The 23,336-nt window shown below is 32.6% G+C and overlaps 2 protein-coding genes across 9 annotated transcripts; both read right to left on the bottom strand.

Annotated features, from left to right (window-relative positions):
• Positions 1–2,783: 2,783 nt before the first annotated feature.
• LOC123889214 (protein ACTIVITY OF BC1 COMPLEX KINASE 3, chloroplastic-like) lies at positions 2,784–10,477 on the bottom strand. Its single transcript, XM_045938446.1, has 8 exons — positions 10,009–10,477; positions 7,992–8,219; positions 7,029–7,364; positions 5,941–6,496; positions 5,203–5,389; positions 4,406–4,772; positions 4,153–4,313; positions 2,784–3,019 (listed from the first exon to the last, which is right to left on the bottom strand). Exons 1-7 carry the CDS (start codon positions 10,318–10,320, stop codon positions 4,194–4,196), a joined length of 2,106 nt encoding a protein of 701 aa, XP_045794402.1. The 5' UTR covers positions 10,321–10,477; the 3' UTR covers positions 2,784–3,019; positions 4,153–4,193.
• A 1,973-nt stretch (positions 10,478–12,450) lies between these two features.
• On the bottom strand, positions 12,451–18,892 carry LOC123891591 (U6 snRNA phosphodiesterase). 8 transcript variants are annotated; one of them, XM_045941480.1, is made up of 7 exons: positions 17,412–17,928; positions 17,046–17,135; positions 13,795–14,044; positions 13,595–13,694; positions 13,401–13,466; positions 12,528–12,822; positions 12,451–12,488 (listed from the first exon to the last, which is right to left on the bottom strand). In XM_045941480.1, exons 1-6 carry the CDS (start codon positions 17,614–17,616, stop codon positions 12,571–12,573), a joined length of 963 nt encoding a protein of 320 aa, XP_045797436.1. In that variant the 5' UTR covers positions 17,617–17,928; the 3' UTR covers positions 12,451–12,488; positions 12,528–12,570. The 8 variants fall into 8 exon arrangements, with proteins under 8 accessions (XP_045797436.1, XP_045797439.1, XP_045797435.1 ...); XM_045941483.1 differs by lacking the exon at positions 12,451–12,488 and adding an exon at positions 18,735–18,892 and having other exon boundaries at positions 12,510–12,822; positions 17,412–17,660; XM_045941479.1 differs by lacking the exon at positions 12,451–12,488 and adding an exon at positions 18,735–18,857 and having other exon boundaries at positions 12,510–12,822; positions 17,412–17,654.
• Between the last annotated feature and the right edge of the window lie 4,444 nt (positions 18,893–23,336).

The following is a 23,336-nucleotide window of genomic DNA, read 5'->3' as shown; positions in this document are numbered from 1 at the left end:
CATCCTTTTATTTTACATTACATCAATATTTGAAAAGTTCACACCAAATCAAAACTACAATATAATTATGACAAAAATAGTTAGTTATATCTGTTTCAGTAACATGTTTTAGTAACATCCATCCCACACCAGGTGCAACCTCCACTATCAATCTTTGAAGATCATCTCTCTTTACATATTTTTTGCTATAGAATCACTAATAATATGTTCATAATAAAGATTCTTTAAAAAATAATTTTTGTTTGAAATCAAATCAAGACCATTCGACATTATATATTAATTCTAATTTTTTATGTAGATGTTCAAACTCTCATCTTCAACAAACACAAAATCTAGCTTTGTGGAACCACAAATGGTAATTAGAACCATTCAAATAAACCATCTTCATATTTGTATTTGACTCCAACGTTCAAACAAGTTAAATAGCCCTTAACCAAGAGCTCTGATACCACTGTTGGGTCTGTCGGATGGATCGTCTACATTGGGCTTAAGAACAATTATATAAGTGAGTTGGATAATACATCTTTATCAAAAACCTTAAGACATTAGGTTTATGGGTCTTCTCATTTATAAAGTGTTTAACTTCCACTTTTTAAGCAATGTAAGATTTAACTCACCTCACACTTGCCACAACAAAAACTGCAAAACATGACGGCATTATTTAGTAGTGCACTTTCCATGCCTAATAAAAGTAAAACATTCATCCACACCTGTTGAGAGAGTGATCACATTCAAAGAACTAATGTATTAAAGTTTCATGAGTGAAATGCCAAATACCCCTTGAAATGTCAAAATTCGTCAAATACCCTATGGAATTTGGAAATATACCTCCCTGAAATTGTAAAATGTCAATCAAATTGCCCCCTGCTCCGTTTACTCAGTCTATTTTGAGCCTTCAAAAGCACATTATTTGAGCCTTCAGCCTCCTTACAACCATGTGAATAACAAGAAACCAAAACAACAAAACTATCATCACCAGAATCATCTTCATCATCATTATCATTGCTTTCAAAATTAAAACAAAGAGGTTCTAACCACCCAATAAACCAATCTGAGTTATCAGATTCAGAGGTAGACAAGAAACATCAATCACTAACATCATACTCTTTATTATATTCTTGTCTCATCCATCTTTTCCTCATCAAAATAGACGAAGTAAACAGAGCATGGGGCAATTTGATTGACATTTTACAATTTCAGGGGGAATTTGCCTATTTCCAAATTTCATGAGGATATTTGATAAATTTTGAAATTTCATAAGGGTATTTGACATTTCACTCAAAGTTTCATTAACAACACCACTATTAGAACACATCAACTGATTAGGCTGCAAAATTCCTCTTAGATTATCATTGTAAGAGATCAATTTCACAAAACTTTTTAAGATTAACGAATAAACTAATTACCATTGAATTGTTTCAAATGATAAGAAATTTGGTTTTCTTAAGCAAGCGTGCACAGTTTCAAATGATAAGAGACATTTTATAAAATATGAGAGACCAAATTGTACATTTACTAAATAAATTTTATCCAAATTAACATTGATATGCTTAAACAAAGTAAAAATTCTTTAAACATTCGAGATTATTAAAGCTTGAAGTGTATGTATGTGACTTTTCACACAAATTGTACCACAAAAGTTCAAAGGAAGAGACAAAAGATTCATGGGCCAAAGCTTCATTGTCTCTCCATTAAACACCACAGTGTATGTCCCCACCGTCAAAACCGGCAAACATGACACGTGGCAGAAGACCATGTGAAACAAACAAACAAAACACAATCGTGGGAACATATAACCTAAGCTACCATTTGACATGACAAATATGAATAATATAGTGTTCCATGCTGAAATAGAAATGCGAAAATCACATAAACTTTATAAATCAGTTATTACAACTAGAAATATATGTACTATCTTTTATTATTTGTATCATGGAAACATGATTTTAATTGTGAACATATAATCTTTTGGTGAAAAGGACTTGGCTAGTGACCATACAGTTGTAACAACAGGATACAAATTCAACCTTAGTGGTTTTAATGTGCTTGAAAGTTCAAAACTAATTTTACATAAATTGAATTTAATTTAAAGTAAGTTGAAATTAAAGTAGCTCATAATTCAAAACATTCACCGAAATCCGAATATATTCTTAACCAATCAAATCCGAATTTGGACACTTCAAACGCGAGCTCACAACATTTTTAGTGAGTAAATCATGAATTTCATTGGCAAAATTGTAATGGTCGGTTAATTCTATCTCTCAAAACTGCAAAAAGGCGAAACCATCCAAGAAATTGAAGAGCGAACATCAAAATAGTCATTTTTTTTTTTTAATTTCAGGTGGCACGTTAAATGTGTATGTGACTTTTTACATGCATATCATGTAACATGCATTGACTATTTTGTCCGAAATAATTTGAGAGTTGACAATCACTAAACTCTTAAACTATTTCGTACAAAGTATTCACATGAAGAGTCATGTACACAATTAAGATGCCACCTCATCATACCCTAAAATGAAAGAAAAGGTAAGAGATAGATGATTGATGTTTGGTGATTCACTAAATCTTAGCACTTAAATGGTGGCTAATATAAAAAACATTCATAACCCAAAAGATTTACCATATGGCATTTGCCAAATTACATACACAAATGATCCCTATTTATGTAACCAAGATTGTGTATCATATTTATGTAATGTAAGCTATTGTTGTTAATTTTTACACTCCCTACTTAACAATAGCATAAAACATAGCTCATATAACAGAAACAAGATACATAATAAGAAAGAAGAAAAAGAGAAATGATTTTCCATTTTTTGATATTACATTATATATATTTATTATAATGTTGATGCTGATCATGTTGAGAGCAGCATCAATAATAATGAGTAATATATAGTCTTTTGTACCATCCAAAAAGAACAAATTAATCAAACAACTTTGGAAGAATCAACTTCATGATTTTTTTTCCTGCTGTGTTTGGAAAGTAACTTCCCTTTTACCTGTTAAAAACCACCTAGACAGAAATAAAACATTAATATATTAGCATTATGAAATGAATAATACAAGTGTGAAACATGATTCCATTTCAAATGAAAAGAATGAACTAAATTATCTAAGCATGACAGTAACAATCCTACTCTGTTGTTTGTATAAGATTTTCAAATTCATATACAATCTTATTATGTGTATTAATTCATCATTCGAATCCTACCACGTAATAGGATTTGCATGTCATTTTTGCAGAACTAATTATTTTCAATTCTATAGTTGAAATATTTTAAGCATTGCATAAAAGAAATTTGATTTAGCACTTCATGTCTGCAAGGAGTTGAAAGGAAAAGATGTGCCATTCTCTTTCTAGCTATATTGTCAATGGTTACATTAGGACTTCATGTCTGCAACAAACTGATATTCTCACTAAATCTCTCAGGGATTTTCAAATTGGGTTTATTTTTAACAAGCTTTGTGCATATATTCTATAGGATCCAGTTTGAGGGATGAATCTTAGGAGAGCTTCTTTTGGTGCCCCCAAAATTTTCTTGTGCGCCCCTTTAACTACCAAAATACCCCTTCCGCTACTTAAGTAGCGAACTCCGGTGTAAAATCTTGAAAAATTCATGTTAAGGGGTGTTTTTTTTAATCTAATTTATTTTTATAACGTCCGCTACTTAAGTAGCAGAAGGGTAGAATAGGAAACTAGAAGGGCGCGCGAGAAGTGCAGGGGGCGCCAAAAGAAGCTCTCGAATCTTAGACGTGCTCTACGTATTAGGCCCATAAGCCCATTTTGAGTATATTATGTCCAGCATAGTATATATAGCCTTGTAGTCATTTTTTTACTCTAGGAATAAATCTGAAATAAGACTTCTCATTTATAATATGCACTCAGATATTGCTGAACTTTTATCTCACATACGAAGAACCCTGAACCCTTAACTTTTATCTTGCATTACAAGAAAACCAGCAAAAGAGCATAAAATCAACTTTCCTTTTTGTTTTTTCTACATGCTCATTTTGCTCATTTATGTCATATTTTAGGTATAGTGTAAAGTGAACTAAGTCAACAATAACACTTTTTTATTAGATAAACACAATCAGATTATCTTCAAAAGAGCAACTAAATTATAAATAAAGTAATAATGTGCATACCTTGGCTAGACACATGTTGTCTTTTGAGAGTGACACAAGATCTACGCAGAAGCTGTTACTGGAACTCGAAGTACTTGCTGCAGAAAGCGTGCTACAAAACGTTGAGTGATGCCATCCATAACACCACCCCCAAGTCTGCGTACCTCAGGTTGCTGAAGGAGCTGTTACCACGTACAAACATCGACTTTATAATATTTCAACTGAGGACAAGTTTGAAACTTAGAAGAAAAATGTTAGAAACAGTGGATCTTACCTGGAATATAGGCAGCAAAAGAGCTGGATCAAAATCATTAGAGGATTGAAGAAGTCCCCAAATTCTGCGTACTTGATTCCTAAGTTCTATCATGCTTTGCATTTCGGATTCTGACATCACAAGGGGACCATTTGCATTGCCATTGAAAACAAGAGTCCTCATAAAATCAGGAGCTGACTTGTATGTATCAGAAATCGAGCTTAGAGTAAAAGCTTCAGATACGCGAACAGCCTCTTTGATAACAAGCGTCCTGAGAACTTCACCATCTGGGCTCAATATTACCTTTAGGACAGGTTGTAAGGCCTCTTTAGCGGAGAAGTCGCTGTCCATACTGCCCTGGATTAGCAAGTCTTCAAGTCTACCCCACCTGCACTGGAACAGATCAATGAATGTTCAAGTACATTTTCTCAAAATTATTTTGTATCACTAATTCAACATACAAAGGGTCTGTTGAACGGGCATAAGCACTTGCGAAACTGTTTGAGAACTTATAGAAACAACTCCTTTTTTTTTACTAAAGAAATGAAGTTTTGTTGAGTTCAATATTCGAACCTGGATCATGGAAAAAGCTTGCAGAAACAGCTTATGACATGTCCATAAGCTGTTTTTAACTTATTTCCATAAACTCTCCAGGATAACTTATGAAAACAATTTTACTTTATTTTATCTTGTGTTATAGAAATAGTTTATACATGCACTTATATGATAAGCTCTTATGGTATAAGCGCTCAACTAAGTTGTTTATCCAAACATGGTTTATAGAATAAGGATTTAAGATACTAGTGAAATACACATACCTAAACTTCCCATCCTTGAAAAGCAACTCAATAAGAGCATCTCTTAGATATGGATTTGGATCTGTTAGGAGCCGCTTAGCAAAATATGGATATGAAGCCGCGAGCACCTTAAAATTGGGATCAGCATTAAGTGCTAAACCTTCTAAAACAGTGAGAGACCTCAATATCAGAGCATAGTAAGCTGGGACTGCCAACACAAGAGGACAAAAAACAAATTTAAACCATCAGATTCTGCAGCAAATAGCAGAAAGTAGGAACAAAATTAGCAAGTACAAACTATTTATACAAGTATGCAATAACATCACTCTTTGAAAATTTTAAAATGAAAATTGTGAAACAAATCATTAGCACGTCAATAATTAGCACTTTACGGTGAGCAAAATTGATTCTGGCTAAAAGTAAATTGAGTGCAATGTTATTTATGTTTGGATACATTCATGTAAAAGTGGTTGAACAATGAATTTGAGGCTAAAAATCAATTGTAAATACAATAGCTTCAAATTCTAGCTTCAAGATAGAATCAATTATGAGGCATAATCAATTCTACTTGAAAACATCCAAACATGTCAAAATCAATTTTGCGACTCCTCCAAAAGTTAAACCAAACAAATACTAACGTTAACATCAGTTTTCTACATAAAAGCATGTAATCCAGGCTCAAATGATCCAGCAATCATTCTAAGGAAGCGGCACTATATGAAAATGAGAAGAAAAATATAAAGCGTGGTATAATCTCACCATTAAACGGAAATTGATACAAAACGTTCCCCAAACCATCCACTAGTGTCTTGAAGTTAAGTTCGCTCACAGTATAATTAAGTGCATCGTCAAAAAAGTCTCTAAGTGCCGGAACAATTGGAGAAACATCAACATCAGGTGAAAGGAAATCAAGAGCATAGTAGTCACGAGCCATAGCTTCGTAATCTCGGTTAACCAAGTGAACAACATGACCAATTATGGCAGATCTTGCTTCTTCTGGTGTCTCACTCATCATTCCAAAATCAAGAAAAGCAAGCCTTCCATCAGGTGTTGCTAAAAGGTTCCCGGGATGCGGATCTGCATGGAAATATCCGTACTCGAGTAGCTGTCTGAGGCTGCATTGTATGCCTGTGTTCACCAAATCCAAGACTTTCAATCCTTGTCTCTCAATAGCTTCTTGTTCACTTAGTTTGACTCCTTCAACCCAATCCATTGCCAGTACTTTAGCGCTTGTATAATCCCAGAAAATATCAGGAACACAAATATCTCGCCGATCAGCATACAATTTTTTGAACCTCCGTGCATTTTGTCCCTCCTGCAGTAACCTGTCAAAATTTACATTCAATCCTAAAAAAGAATCTTACATAATTTATTACAAAGTTGTAGTTTCATTGTCAACATTTACAAAACATATCAAACCAGGGGACATTTTAATTACAAATGAGATTACATGTAGTTTAGCACATTTAATTTTAACCAGGTCAACATTTACCATAAATATGGGTAGGCAAAATTGCATCTTCCGTTGCTTAAGCCTTTTTAAGAAGTTCAGTTACAAAAATACACACATGAATGCTTTCTTCTGGGGTCTCATTCATCATCCCACATGTGTATTGTTGTAACAAACCTTCATAAAAACAGTAGCATGCACGCGTAACGTGGCTTAAAGAATCTATTGGGTACAAACACATAACTTAAAAGACCGCAGATGCAATTTTGCCATATGGATACTAGTCATCAAGCGAAGGATCTGATGTTTTATAGTTTTTTCTTTAACAAAAACAATTACGCGAAAGGGGGAAAAATACAAAAATACAAAGTATGGTAATATTGAGTGAAGAACTAACCTGCACATAGTTGAGCTCTTGAAAAACTCTACGAGCAAATTCATCAATAAGAGCAACAACATCAGTGGTGATTATGTCTACATATTTATTTATGAAAAACCCGAGATTTCTAATTAGGTAGAAATCCAATCCTATAGCCTCCTCAATGTTAGGACGTTGAACCTTGATAGCCACGAGTTTACCCGAGTTCTTCAACCGAGCTTTATAAACTTGACCCAAACTCGCTGCAGCTATAGGTTTTGATGATATAGAAGAAAAAATAGAGTCAAGGGATACTCCTAACTCCCTTTCAATGCATGCGAAGGCTTCCTCATCGGGAAATGTAGGCAAACCATCCTGTCAAAGCACGGCAATGGTTAAGGGTGTCCAAGTTTTCCAATCTTTCATACAAATATGTGCTTTTTGACCAATTTGTATAAATCTATTAAAGCAGAAAATGTAAATAAGGGCTACAATATTATCCTACACTACATAAGTGAAGAAATTTTTGTGCATTGCATTAACTATGTTCAGGTATGAGAACAATCCATATATTATACATAGATGAAGCAGCAAAGAAATAATAGATTGCTTACAATCTTACTTTGTGAGAATTCATAAAAGAGATTACAGGGAGAATGTTAAACTTTGGACCTGAATTTCAATCTGAATATCATTGAATGAATTGTTCAGTTAAATTTGCAATGTCGAGCAATCTATTTATAGATTGTTCTATATCAGGCCTAGTGGACAATGTCGAGTCGAGTTTTGTTGAACCAACTTATATCGAGTTGAGCTTTTATGTTAAACCAATTTGGATCATTTCCAACTCTTGTCCTATGTAACAAACACACATTTTCAAAGTGCTCCAAAACAGGACACCAAGTTCTGTTATGTTCTAAGAAACACATGGAACAATAAATGCTACTGCAATATAGTTGAATAATAAAAATGAGAGAAATGGAAGAGAACGTAACGCTTCACCTGAAGCTCAGAGAGTTCCTCCAAATATTCAGGTGGACAAATGTCAGGCCTAGTGGACAGTCCTTGACCCAACTTCACAAAAGTTGGTCCTAACTGTGTGAATATGGTCTTCAATTCAGTAGCACGAGCCTTTTTATTCTTATCAAGTGTCCCATTCTTCTGCTCCAAAAACAGCTTCAACCCAAATGAACCCAAAGCACTCACAATCTCAAAGGCCCTCTGTACCACCTAAACCATTACCAATAAAACCAAAATCAGGGTTGAATCAATCTTACAAAAAACCAATCTACTTTGCATGGATACGAGTATGATAACGGTATTGGATACGAATACCGGTACATGATAAGCGATTTTTCAAAAACTATGGTAAAAAAGATATTAGTATCACACAAAAGATATGATAAAACCTAAATTTCTTTGATACTTATGAGAAAAGGTACATACCAATACTCATAAGTCTAACCCAAATGGTTTTCTACCATAATGTTGGATATCCCTACTCGGCTACTCCCTAGAACTAACCATAATTGTTTTCTACCAAAAATTATCAACATGTACCTAAACAAAGTGCCTGTTTGAATGTAGGGATGGCAACGGGCGCCCACGGGTGCGGGTTTGAGTGATACCAAACCCACACCCGAAATCAACACCCAAACCCAAACCTAAACCCAAATCTGTTCGGGTGGCAAAACCACACCCACGCCCACACCCATTGGGTTCGGGTTTTTTACACCCAAACCCAAACCCACAACGCATTTTGTACTACTTTGCAAATTTAAGCAAAACAAGGTAAATTTAAGCAAAAACAATGGAATTTAAACATATTGTCAATCACTTAGCAAAAACATAGGTTTAAAATTACAAGGGAATTTAAAATTACAAAATAGTCTTTCAAAAAATTAAATTACAACTAAACCAAAATTAAGTTCTTCCAACTTTCAAGCAAAATTCAAACACAATTTTGGTTTGTGGTTTGTGAAAAACCTAATTTTACTTTTACGCTTATATATATGTGGGGGTATTTAGGTAATTTTAACATGTTTCGGGTGGGTGTATGGGTTTCGGGTGTGGGTTTGAGTAATACCAAACCCACACCCATATTTTCGGGTGTCACCCAAACCCAAACCCAAACCCAGTCAATTCGGGTTTCGCCCGTTGACTTGGGTTTGGGTTCGGGTGGGTCTCACGGGTTTGGGTTTTTCTGCCATCCCTATTTGAATGGACTTATTTGAGATTACTACAAGTACACGTTTTGTGAGACAGTTAGGAACAACTTATGAAAACAACTTATGACAATTTTTATAATCTTTTTTCAGCTTATTTTCATAAGTTCTTCAATATAGGCTAGCTCATTAAAATAGCCTATAGCATATACAAAAAAATTTAACTATATTTTATCATATGTTATATAAATAGCTTACGTTAGCTTATACATAAGTGCTTATCATGACAAACGTTTGTGCTATAAGCTGCAAATAAGTTGTTTATCTAAACAGGACCATGAGCTGCAAATAACCAAAGTAACCAAATTTTCGGTATGATGGTATGGTAGATTGTAAAGGTTAATTTTGGGTGAGTGAATTTCCTTTGCCACCCCTTAAGCCTCTCGCGCGCTCCTGAATTTTCTAAAATACCTTGAACTATATTTTACACGTTCAAATTCAAATTCGAGTATATTTGAGTTCGGATTTTAGAACTTGAATTGTAAAATACAGTTCGAGTCATAGAACTCAAGCAGCTTATAGCACAACCGTTTGTCATGATAAGCAATTATGTATAAGCTAACATAATCAATTTCTATAACAAATGGTAAAATAAAGTTAAATTGTATTTGTATATACTATAAGCTATTTTCATTAGCTATATTGAAGAACTTGTGAAAATAAGCTATAACTGTTAGAGGCTTAAGGGTGGCAAAAGAAATTCATGAATTTTGGAGTACATGTACTCCAAAATCCAATACCACCCCACGAAAGAACTTTCAAAAGGGTATCCAAAAATCAATAAAAGTGAAAACCTTGATGCGTTGTGACCCATATTTTTCCGCCAAGAGTTCAGGGCTATAAAGAGTAGCATTGATAGCACGAGTCATAGCTCTAGCTTCAGCTTGAAGATCATCAGCACGGTTCAATGGAAGTGCCAGGACACGGTTGGTTCCATTTCTGACCAAAGGTACAGCGCTTGAAGGCGTCGCTTCCACCACCGCAGCAAGAATTTTCAGACGTTTTAAATCGGTTCTGTTTCTGAAACGACGTCGTTGGGTTATTCTTGAAATTGGAATTGAACCACGCGTCCATGAAGAACATGGTTGTGATGACACCGTAGCCATTGCTATGTTATGAATTTCAATGCAAAATATATATATTACAAAATAAAATAAAAATATTTTTGTTGTGAGTAAGAGGATTTTCTTTTCAGTTTTTAAAGCTCTAGATTTTTTATAGCCCCTAAATAATATACGTGGTTGCAAATAAATAATTAGAGTTACGTATACTCGTGGTCACGTCAATACCAATGACATCTTATATTTTTGGATATATATTATATTATATCTTTTTCTTTGTTAAATAGAGTATAGTTTAGGTTTTACCAAAACAAAACCTTAGTCTTGTAATATTTATAATTGAGTTGATAGTTGTATGTATGAAGCTGATTTGTAATGGTTTGTGTTTTAATTTATTTTTTTTGTTTTCACTAACTGGTATCCAATCTACTAGATCATTTAATTTGGTTTGGGGTTCAGTTCTAAATTTGTATTTTAATTTAGCCACAATATTATTCGAAAAGAAAAAATTTAGATAAGTTAAGTCACAAAATGAAGTTTGCGAAAGTTGAAACAGAGCTCAAATTTTAAAGAATGTTAATAAATATACTTCAAGGTTATCATTAACGAAATTTTACGTGGACAAAAACTGTTGAATTTGTGCTCTTTCAAGACTATAGAAATTAAATACACTAAGTATGAGTCAACTTCTAAACCAATATTTTATTCGTATAAGCCCTCTGATTCTTAGAGAAAATAGTTCTGATAATCAAAGTTTGGCCGCGAGGTAAATAAAATTCGATTATGAATTCTTTCCAACAGAAATTATACTCGAATTTTCTTAAACAATTATTTTAGGAGGATAAACCACTTGAACTCCGGTTAACTTGTAAACCAATCTATCTAAGTTGGTACCCAATTTCTTTTTATGAATTATTATATCCCAACTAAAATAAGTTAAACTTGGTTTTGGATATATACAATTACGTGTCTTCAAGATTAACGAAACATTGGCATGTTTCACACGCTTGAGTCTTGACCTACACATATGCATACAAAAGAATTTGGGGTGTTTCTTTTTCACTAGTTGTCTTTATGATTTTGAATTGCTGTTTCATTTTCATCAAGTTGATTAGAGCGTTATAAAATCTATGTTACATCATTTGCTTCTACTTTGAGATAATTCACTTAGATACTTTTTAAAGTTCCACGCCAGAAATGGAAATTAATATTATTGTTATTTTTATTTTTTATTTTTTTATCTAATATTATGTTATTTTGTTCATCGAGATGTTGAGAAACTATGTAGATTGTAGAATGCATTTTATAGTGTTTTGATGCAAGTGTGGTGGCAAGAGGCCTGCTGCGTCTACGAGTTTACCGAGACAATCTCGTCATAATTTCAAGAAGCTACAAAACATAACTTCTACGTAACAAAGAAATCTTGCCGTGATTTTATGAAAATGTGAAAATCTCACGCAAAATCAAAGAGAAGATTAGTTCACACTCGTAAACTACAAGTTCACTCTCGAGGCAATCTCACCATGGTTTAAAGAAGCTATAAAACATAACTTCTAATTTAATGCGGAAATCTCGTTGTGCTTTGATGAAAACGCAGAAATCCCACGCAAAACCAAAAAGAAGCTTGGTTCACTGTCGTAAATTACAAGTTCACCCTCGAGGCAATCTCAACATGGTTTCAAGAAGCTATAAAACATAACTCCTAACTTAATGCGGAAATCTCGTTGTGATTTGATGAAAACGCAGAAATCTCACGCAAAACCAAAGAGAAGCTTAGTTCACTCTCGTAAACTACAAGTTCACTCTCGAGACAATCTCGCCATGGTTTCAAGAAGCTATAAAACATAACTTCTACCTTAATGCGGACATCTCGTTGTGATTTGATGAAAACGCAGAAATCTCACGCAAAACCAAAGAGAAGCTTAGTTCACTCTCGTAAACTACAAGCTCACTCTCGAGGCAATCTCATCATGGTTTCAAGAAGCTATAAAACATAACTTCTAAGTTGACGCTGAAATCCGGTAAATTCGGACAAACATTGTGTCTTTTTCCATTTAGAAGTGTAATTTTGGCGAATGCAGTCTTTAAAACATGGAAGTTAAAAGTAGCTCTAATCAAATAAAAAAAAAAACTCAAATTGATGTACAAGGCATGGATCCACAACCAAAGGATAAATAAGCAAGTTACTCCTTCCACATGAGTAATTCATGTATCATCAATCAGCACCAAGCCAAAAAAAAAAACCACCATTTTATAGAACTGGATGCAGCAGCCTTGAATATTTCAGTTTATCTGTTACTCTAAACTATACACATTATCATCTATCTTTTTTCTTTTCTTTTTTGACAATAATTTATCTGAAATTTTACATATTGTGTATGCTTTATTACCAATCTTACATTCAATGCCTTCGAACTTACATGTAAAAATACACTTCTTCAAGGATTTCCCAGCAACACATTTCTTCACTTCCTCATTCACAACTTTCTTCAGGGAATCGCTGGTGTCGCCCAGTGACCATGCTAACGATATATGTGGACGTGGATCCTACACAGAGACTTCAAGTTTTAAGTGCTAGTAAAAAAAAATCTGAGAGATGATGATAAAAGTAATAATTTTGAAATAACATTCATGGTCATTAATTGTTATCGGTATCTAAGGATACATGCAAATCGTATTTTGATTTGATACAAAAAATGAACTCAGCTGATATGTCTCATTTGAATCTCGATTTATTACGATGAATCTCAATTCACTGATTTTGTCAATTCATTCTAATAAATCAGTTAACTAAACTTTAGTATAGTTAGCCCACTTTTTGTTCTCAACTTTGTATTTTTAGTAACTTTTCTTTTGCCATTTGATTTATGACTTGAATCTTTAATTATTTTGAGATTCATATATGATATATCCGCTTATAAATTTCATATTTTTATTGGTAGAGTGTATCTTACAATTCATAAAAAGATTTGATTTAAGATTTTAAAAATAGGTCTTACGATTCACGATTTGATAAATATTCTTGGTCCTAAAAAACCTAAACCTACAATGCAGATTTTCTTTTCAAAAACAGTTTAGTCAATTCAGTGTTCTTCAAAGCATAGGTGTGGTTTACAAACACTAACCTCGTAAAATTCAGGAAGATTATGAAGCTTGTAAATTGCATTGACTGCTTCAATTTGCTTCCTTATCTGAAATCAATTGAAAAGAAACGCATTTCAAGCAGCAAACAAAAAGAGAACTAATTTGCAAAGACTAAACAAGCAGATATTAGTTCAGGACATGTAAACAATCCTTGGAATCACATGACTAATCATACCTCTACAAGCCCACCATGAACAACTTCGAGTGAAAGGAAGGTGCGCGTGCGATCATCATTGACAAAAACTTCCCATTTGCTAAAGTCGATCCAATAACATCTTCAAAATGACAAGTTAAACGAAAGAATCAGGTAAACAGGTTGACAAAAATATGCTATTCTATTTTTCGTAGCTGAACAAAACAAGAATAAAAACTGACTGGTTTTGAGTTTGAAGTTTCTGTTTTAGCATTGTGACCACTGAGTCAATCTGATGTACTCGTAATGGAACAGTTCTTCCCAAACTTATGTGAAACTCTCTTCCTAATGCAACTTGTTCGAGCTTCTCGTCATTTTTGCAGAGGATGTTAAGTGGGACATCAACATCAACAACGTGAAGACTCGGTTCCCGAGATGAGATTTTTTTCAAGAAAGCAGCTAGTTCTTTTTTCGATGGAGATGAGATATTAACTGAAACAGGACAATTACAGTCTGAATCCAAAGTCACTGCACCTTAAAGCATGAACACTTTCGAACAAATTGAATAACATTGTTAAATCTACTCAAGTGATATGAAGAAACATGGAAGTACATGTATGCATCAAACGTTAATTAATCCGGCAAATTTGACCTAAACGTTTGGAGGGAAAAAAAATATATACTCATATTTATTAATAATAATAATAAAGGGACAGGTGTTAAACATACTTTTAAACTTAAATGGTAATAAATAAATATAACAAAGGGAATAAAAATTTCAGAAGCAGACTTGCTTAGAAGTTGTACTTGAGTCATCAAACTTTAGAAGAATAACAAGTGGATTTTACAAAACAGGTGGTTTGTATGAGAACCAAAACGATGGGAGTTTTTCTTGGTTTCCTATGTGGCCAATAAAAAACAAATAGAAATAATTGCCGAAGATGAGTTGTAGAATTCAGAAGTTACCACCTTGGCATTAACATGAGAGATTAGTGATTGGTCAAAAGGTTTCTTGTCTTGGATCTCTTTTCAGGATCTCTTTTCAGGTTAACCTCTATTAATAGGCAAATCTATAGGCTTCGAGGCCACAATGAGCAAACGAAAATTTGCAGAAACAAAAATCTGAGTTTTGTTTAGGAAATCTTCTTCAATTTCCCCAAGTTTGTTGTCTTTTATTTTTCTTCTCAAGTTCAGTTTTCCTTTCTTTTTTCTATAGTGTGACAACCGTAATCTTCTCACCAAAATATGATTGTGTTTTGCTCTCCGAACCATAAACGTTGCTTCTTTGTTTTTGAGTTATACATGCATAGTGGATATTTTCAAATTCTACTCTCATATTTTACTTTAAATCATTTCTATGAATCTCTGTTATAATCCCTTTTAAGTTTACATTCCGTTCATTATAAGCTTGAAACAAAGAAATGGTTCTTAGAATATACAAATTAAACTGTTTCATTTTCAACAATATAGTTTTTTTTTTAAAAGTTGTTTCAAGCCTAAAGTGAATGGTTGACAGAGTGTATTAAAGGGTACATACAGATCCTATTTCATATATTGTACACACCAATATGTTGGTGGAGGGCCTTACCCGGGTATTAGTCTCTCTTCCCCATTACCATTATCCATAAAAAGCATGGCTTCTATGTATGGTTCATCAAGGCCTTACTGTATCCTAAATTGCAAAAATTTCACATATCTGTATCGCACCCGTACTACATATCCGAGATTCATAGCCTATTATTTTTTAAATAAAAAAAAAACAAAAGTAGATTTCAAAGGCACGAGGCATCATATGGTATCATAGGAATTCCAACTATGTTGGATTCAGAACCTATTATATGGTATTATATTCATCACATGTAAATCTTAAAAGGGTGTATCTTTAAATTTTAAGAATATCAAATTATGTATTTCTAGATCATCCCATAGGTGACCAGACTATCCAACCGAGTTTTCAAGGGTTAATAGAGATTACTCTGTATATAAATATTGACAGCACTAACAAGTAGTAAGGTACTCAACTCCTTTGTTCTTGACTTGAAGTACTTTGATAAAGGTAATATAAAGTGTGATAAGGATAGAAATAATGAGATGAAGAAATATGGAGTGTATAAAAGAATGAACAAAAGAGAAAATTAGAAGTTATGAAGGAAAGTTAGCAGTTCAGAGGGTTTAGCTAAGGAAGTTATGATCCACATGCTCTAAAAAGCCAAGACACCGTATCTTGTTAAGCTTACGACTTATGTTGCAAATGTATTAAGCCCACTATGTTTTGCAAAGATGGGATGGGAAGAAAGCGGAATTGCTTAAATAGATTGTCGAGGCTCACAAATACAAGTGCTGTCATGCTAGCAGGAATATGTAAGATATGTCTTGGGACAGCCAGCATTCCCACGCCCACACAGAAGCTTTGCAGTGCTGGCAGGCTCATTTAAGCTAATTTTGGGGGTTTGAGCGTGAAAATGGTGCATTCGGAGTGTTGTGGCACTGCCAGTCAAGTTTTACCGCCACAAATAAGTTTTGGAAAGAAAATGATATTTTTGTAGATAATTGAGATTAAAACACAAATTTGGATGTCTTATTAGTAAATATTAAGGGTTTATTATGGGTTTAACTCCCTTACAAAACCGGCTTGTAAGGTGAGGGGTGCCACTCTTTATAACTTCATTCAGGCTCTATCTTTATTTTATCTGGGACTTGATTTTTCCAATAGTCAATGACTTAAATTTACATGAATCTCACTTTGATCTCATCTACAATTCTTGTTTCTATTTCTTCCTCCATGATTGGCTAAGCTCTGCATTAGGGAATAGTGTTTAGTCTTTTGTATCAAATAAGTATCAAGTTATTATCAACAATATTCACACTCTTATTATTGCCCTCCTCTTTTTATCTAAAATCCCCACAACTTCTGCAGATGTAAAACTTCGTGACTTTTCAATCTAACACAGAAGTTACTTTTTATCAATTCTAGTAACACCAAGGTCTAAAGGCAAAAGTATTTCTACTTGAGAACACTAACGTGTCAAAAATTTATTAAAATTAAGATTTTGATTCAAACCGCAAATTTGCCTCACAAATGTGGATCCAAACATGCAATAAATGTCCTAACAGGAACATACAATATCAAAGAACAATTGCAGGCCAACATGAGATCACCCGAAGCTGTGCTCATAAATGATTATTAAACATTCATATCACCAAGAAATAAACAAGTGGTGATAAAAAAGGAGAAACAGGAAAATAATGTAGAGTATAAAGCAAGATACAAAACAAAATTAAGACAGTTTCCTAACTTGTTTACATGCAGACATACATGTCTTCCAATTCCGAGGTAAATGCAAATGCATGCCATTATCATATGTAATGCATAGACAAATAATCCACGATAAATTAAATAAAAACCTCTAAAATATCATAACCACTATGAAAAAACAGAAAAGTGTCTTAAAAAAACTAAGACAATGTTCTTTACATATCATGATTAACTTACTTGGTATGTATACATGTAAGGCATAGTTGCCGTCAACATGAGGGAAGCTCCTAACTTTAGTTGTCTGACTTATCTGCAGATCTTGAGGCCCTTCACCATCACAACAATGAATATTCATCATCAAGAGGCCCTTTTCATATGCAAATACCATATATAAAAAGAAGTGATTATTCATTTAGTTGCCAATTCAAAGAACTTCATATATCAGAAAAATGTGCTCATAGATTCTGAAAATTGTGGTTGGTGCAATATGAGGATATTATTATTTTCTAAGTAATATCCTAAAACTATCCACAAGGAACATATTTTAATTCTATTTTGGCCTTCTTGTAACAAGTAAGAAAATCAGCTTAAAACCCACCATACCAAGAAAATTTGGAGGATGAAGGAGTGCAATAGGAGGTGGTGGCAAGGGCTGGACACATACTTCTGGAAGTGGTTCACGAACTTTTGTTGCCCGGGGTGGCAAGGACGGAGGCCCTTCTGAGTAAGCTAAGGTTGGATTTGAAGGGGAAGATTCAGAATCTGAATCAGAAGATTCATCCCCATAACATGCTATTAATGCATCCATTTTTCAGTCTGCACTATATAACATAGCAAGATTTGGACCTGAAACTGATACAATTGAAAATAAATAACATTTACAATATATCATCAAACAAATTAACAATCAAAGAATGACTAAATTCTCAACAGTAATCTGTATGTGTGTGTGCACGTGAGCATATGAAATTGTAGAGCTCAATTTTTGGAACCCAAAACAAGACTTCTCTTTTCTCCTATTTCATTTTGTTCCTTTGTGTAATGAATCTACCAGTTTAGAGGAGCCAAATCCAAGTAGAGCACCCTGATTTTAATGGAATAAAACATTGAGTAACTTTCACCGAATAGAGGATTTAGGGCTTTTTGGTCAAAATTCCCAAATTAACCCTGCAATGGGTCTAAAATTAAGGGCACAGTCGTCTTTTGGCCAATCATGGTTGTAGCAATCGTTTCAACCGTGAAACATGGTGCTTTCCGTACCGCGATCCTGGATGCTATTACTGTTAGGCTCATTTGGCATGCACTGATGCCTCTAAAGCATGGGTACTCCTAAAATGACAAAGTACCCGTACCGAGTATGTTACCAATACCGGTACTCGTACCGTACTTACCATTCTGTACCCATTTTTGCTTGGTAGATTCACAGTTGTGAACATAGCAAAAACGTGCAGATTGTGGAAAAATAACATAAACTATTTTGATTTTTAATTGCATTTCAATCCCCTCTCTTGATTTTAATGAAAATAAAGCAGACAGTGGACAAAAAAAGTTTCCCTATTATAAGCAAAAATTCAATTTTTAGATCCATTGAATAACTAATGCCTGATAAGAGGGAACAAAGGGAGTACATAAGTGCTTCTAAGATAAGAGCTTATGCTAGAAGTGCTTAATTAAAATGTTTATCTAAACATAACATAATGTAATTATAGTGACCAATAACACGAAACTAAAAACCTAAGGACTATGGAGTTCACCATTCCTAATTCCCAATAACACAATATCATTATTATGAATAACAAGTTGTCAATTTCACGAAAACATGCATCTAAGTTGAAATAAATTAATCAATCATAAAAAAATTGAAACACTATTCTCATTAGAAACCAAAAATTTGAAAGCAATTGAAGTTGTAGAAATTGAACATACAGTGGCAAAGACGGTGGTGATGAATGAGAAATATGCGTTGGGAGACGGTGGTGATGAAATATGAGGTTTTAGTCCGGAGTACATTAACCATCGCTTCAAGTTTTGTTTTTTACGGTGTGAATTTTTTTTTTCAAATATGTTTTTTTTAAAAAAAAAAAACAAAAAAGGAATTTATTAAAAGATAAGCACACTTCAAAGTACATAACGAATAAACTTATGCATGATGTATAAACAAATTTTCATCATCAAATTGAATCTAACAAATCTCTAAACGCATCATTTCCTACACCCAAATCAACAACAACAACTCATGAACGTCATCAGATTGTTTTGTACTTAGTTTTAAACTAAAATCATGCTAAAACAATTTTTGTTGTGGAATAGTTTCACATTATGTACTTAATCATGTCAAAACCATTTTTACTTTGGAATGGTTTCAGAGAGTTGTAATCCAAAACCATTTTGATGTGGAATGATTTTGTGTGTTATTTATGCATGGTGCATAAGGAATTCGCTTATGCACCATAACCGCTCCCGATACTATATTACCCATTCCTATATCCACAGTTTGAAAAAATATATGTATCCATACTCGAGTGGGTAGCAATTTTTGTATCTGTGCCCATACCCTATGGAAATTCAAGTATCCATACTTGTATCTGTTACCCGTATTTTTTTTAAAAATAAATCGATCAATTATAAAATTTCATATCATTTTAATAGAACTAAAAAAAATTCAAAGATTTTAGTATTGACTCGTGAAAATTATAAACAAAATTATTACTAACTTCATGCTAAAATCATATCATTATTGAGATACTCATATTGTGTTTGCGTTATATTATAAATAAACATTTTTATTAAAAATGTGTAATAATTTAATAGTGTTGTATTTTTTTAAAAATTGATATACATGTATTACTATATAATAATATAAATAAAATAAATAAATATATACTATATGGGTATGGGGTGGGGTGGGTACTAAGGTACCTGTATCCGCATTCATACCCGTTCATTTTTACGGGTAATTACTCATATTCATCTTTGTACCCAAAATGCGGATTTTTATCCTACCCGTTATGAGTATTTTCTGCAGGTATCCATCGGGTATGAGTCCAATTATCATTCCTACCTCTAAACATACTAAATTTTATTTAAAATTTATATATCAGAAAAATTTGAACTTTGGTGCTTTAAATTTTTGCTTTTCAATTTTAGTTTTTTTAATTTATTTTTGCTTTATTTATTTTTAAAAATGCGAAGTGAATACATATGTGATAATCGATGTATTTTGATAGCGTGAATTAATTGTGTTTGTATGCAATTATTAATGATTGTCGATGTTGTGTGATGATTATAAAGGAAGGATATTAAGATTGAGGTATCTTAATAAAGAAGTAAGTTGAATTATGTTCACTTAATAAATGACGAGTAAAATGCTAATTGTGTGAGTATGAATTCATGAATCACATACACGCATTCATGAATAGTTGAAGTATATTGGATATTCCAATAAAGAAAGATATTAGATTATATTTATCCGATAAAGAAGGATATTAGAGGTAAGATACTCTAATAAAGAAGTTTGGTACCACATGCATTAGATATGTCTATTAGGACATTGCAGGAAGTTGTGGCATTAGATTGCATTAAGGTATGTGTGCATTATGTGATAATTGTTATGTGACACATAGTTTGATTGTGTGATGAATGATGATTGGTAAATGATGTTTGATTATAATTTATCTTGTAACTTATAATTAAATGAGATATGATGATGTATATTGATGAGTTAGAATATGCATGATATGATGAGGTAGTGTAAGTATATTTCTTACACTTGTATATTTGTTGGTTATGATTTCTAACTCTCTACTTTGTGTTATGTGATGGACCTTTGAGGGGTCTAGATTCACAGTTTATGTATTTATCGAGGTCGAGTTGTCGGTGAAGCTCCGCTTTATTGTATTATTTTAGGAAGGATTTTGTATAAGTGAAACTTACTAAATTAAATACAATAGTATCATTTTTGTAAATAGGAGTGTAATACCTCAATGTTTTATAAATAACTTTCGATTTTTCATTGCGTCCTTTGAGAAAAAGATTTAATAAAGGTTGAATTACTTAAATAATGGGTTTGGATGTTACATTATTTACTTTTATGCAAAACTCTCTCAAACAAACAAAACAAATGCAAAGTACTTTTACTTTCTAAATTCCTAAGCGAAACTAGTAATTTTGGCACAATCCCTGTGGAGAACGATAACTTATCACTTTATTACTTGATTGCGATTCTGTGTACTTGCAGAGCTACCATCAATAGAAAACAATACTACATTCTTTATAAAATTATATTCATTTTTAACGTAAGAAATACTAATTTTTTTTATATCTTATTTTAAAGGATATTCACTATAGTATATTATTAAAAAAATACAAATATTTATTGTTATAAGTAATAAAATTTTAGAAATTTTAATTTTATTTTGTTGATACTTTTGAAAATTAATATTTGAGTATAATAATTGTTTAGATAACAAAAAATAGTTTCTTTAAAAAAATATTCATTTGATTACGAAATGTATTGATACATATCAATTTGTTGAAGGCTATGAAAATTAAATTTAGTGGGAAGACAATCTCGATGCAATTTCTAATAAAAATATTTTCATTTTAGAGAAAGTCACATATCTCATATTTTGTATCATTCACAATTCATACAAGGGAACTATCATACATCACAAGATTTAAACAGACACAATAAGCAGTTTTGGGTGACGTGATGTTAAAAATTATTTGTCTTGGTTTAATGTCCAATGCGTTGATCCAATCAAATGAGACTTCCCCTCTCGGCCCAACAGTATGAAGGCGAACTGTGCAACATCGTGTGTGTTGAAGACTGTGTTGAGCAAAACACAATTTCAAGTATCAAGGGCAGAATCAAAGAAATGAAAGACGCGAAAATCAGCATAGTTCCCATGAGAGACAGTAGAAGGGCGCATATTAGTCTGAGAATGGATCCAAGGATCAATCTATACTCCTTCAACGCCAAATTATTTGCTCTCTCTGCAATGACGTAACTAAAGATGAATTTCACCTCTTTACAAATTGTGTCAACGTTATCTCGTGTTGGAAAGAGGCAAATCTTTGGTAAAGTCTCGAGCACCAATTTCATCAAAGTAATATTTTTTCCTCTATTATTTTTTCCATTATTTCGAGTATGGAATAGACTAAATAATCTTTCTTAATTGTTGTATTTTGGTGTATTTTGCACGCACCTAATGAATACATTTGGGAAAATAAACAATTCGCACGAATCTTTTAACTAGTAATACAAATAAATTACATGGTAATTTCCAACAACCGAGTTGCACCAACCGTTTCTAAAAAAAAAAAAAAACCGAGTTGCACCCTCAATGTTACTTAAAAATCCCCTCCTTGTACCCCCACAATCTCGTTTAGACACCTCCCAACAACTAAATTCAAAATCACATGCAAATTCTCCGTAAATTGACTCTTCACACCCTAGCGATATATTAACAAAAAAATTCATATTGGGAAGTCGTGATTATGGTTTGCAAATTTGGATTATATGAGAAAATGAGATATTTTAGAATTTAATTAGAAGAATGAAAATTAATACAGTAGTAGTATTTTTGATTTATGAAATTGGAATATAGTAAAGAAAGAAAGAATAGTGACATGATAATAAACCTCTTCCCAAAGGAGAACTACAAATAGTGCGCACTACATCTTGGAGTGGGGACAGAGTGTGACAAAGACCCTACCATGCGAGATAGCAACGTCTACAGACTAAAAAAGCCACATAAATACTTTTTTTATTTTTTATTTTTTCTTTAATAATTATAAATAATCCTAAAATTTAAGACACAAAAACAAAAAAAATAACTACTAAATTAGTCACTAATTCTGTGAAACACTCTCAAGAAGTTTATGACTTTATAAATATATTTTAAAAAGGTTTTTTACTCATCAAATTGATTATTAGTATTTTATTATCTACTATTAGTTTAGCTTTATATTTTACAATTAATATTATTTTGATTTTGATTTTGATATTTAAGGGTTCACTTGATCTGTTAAAAATAAAAGACAGACCATGATAATTTTAGTTGTACTGTATTTGGTACTATGTTTGATTTTAAAATTGTTTCTGATTTTGAAAAAACTGTCGGCAAGGGTCTGGGCAACAACTAAATTTTTTTTCTTGTACTGAATCACGAGACAACTTTTTATCATACGTATAAGTTGTCTAAATACAAAATAAATAAAAAACTTTGTCCACAAACCATTGTACTCACTCTGTCCCAAAACTTTAGTCTTCTTAAAATTTTCCGGGAGATTAAGAAAGGATAAAGATAGATTGATAAATTAAGTTATATTTACTCTTACTTTATTAATAAAGAGAAAATATATTTATTTAATATTTTAGCTTTAGTAAGGGTATAAACAATAAAATATTACTAATTATACATTAATTTTTTAAAACAACTGAGACAAAACTAAAAATCAATTCTAACATCAAGTAATTTCAGTGTCCTCCCAATTACGAATTGAGAGTGTTTTACAATGACAACC

Source organism: Trifolium pratense, linkage group LG6 (genome assembly GCF_020283565.1).
Source record: "Trifolium pratense cultivar HEN17-A07 linkage group LG6, ARS_RC_1.1, whole genome shotgun sequence".
NCBI classification, from domain to species: domain Eukaryota; kingdom Viridiplantae; phylum Streptophyta; class Magnoliopsida; order Fabales; family Fabaceae; genus Trifolium; species Trifolium pratense.
Note: the sequence above shows the minus strand (reverse complement) of the source record. Positions and strands in the feature narration are given on the sequence as shown.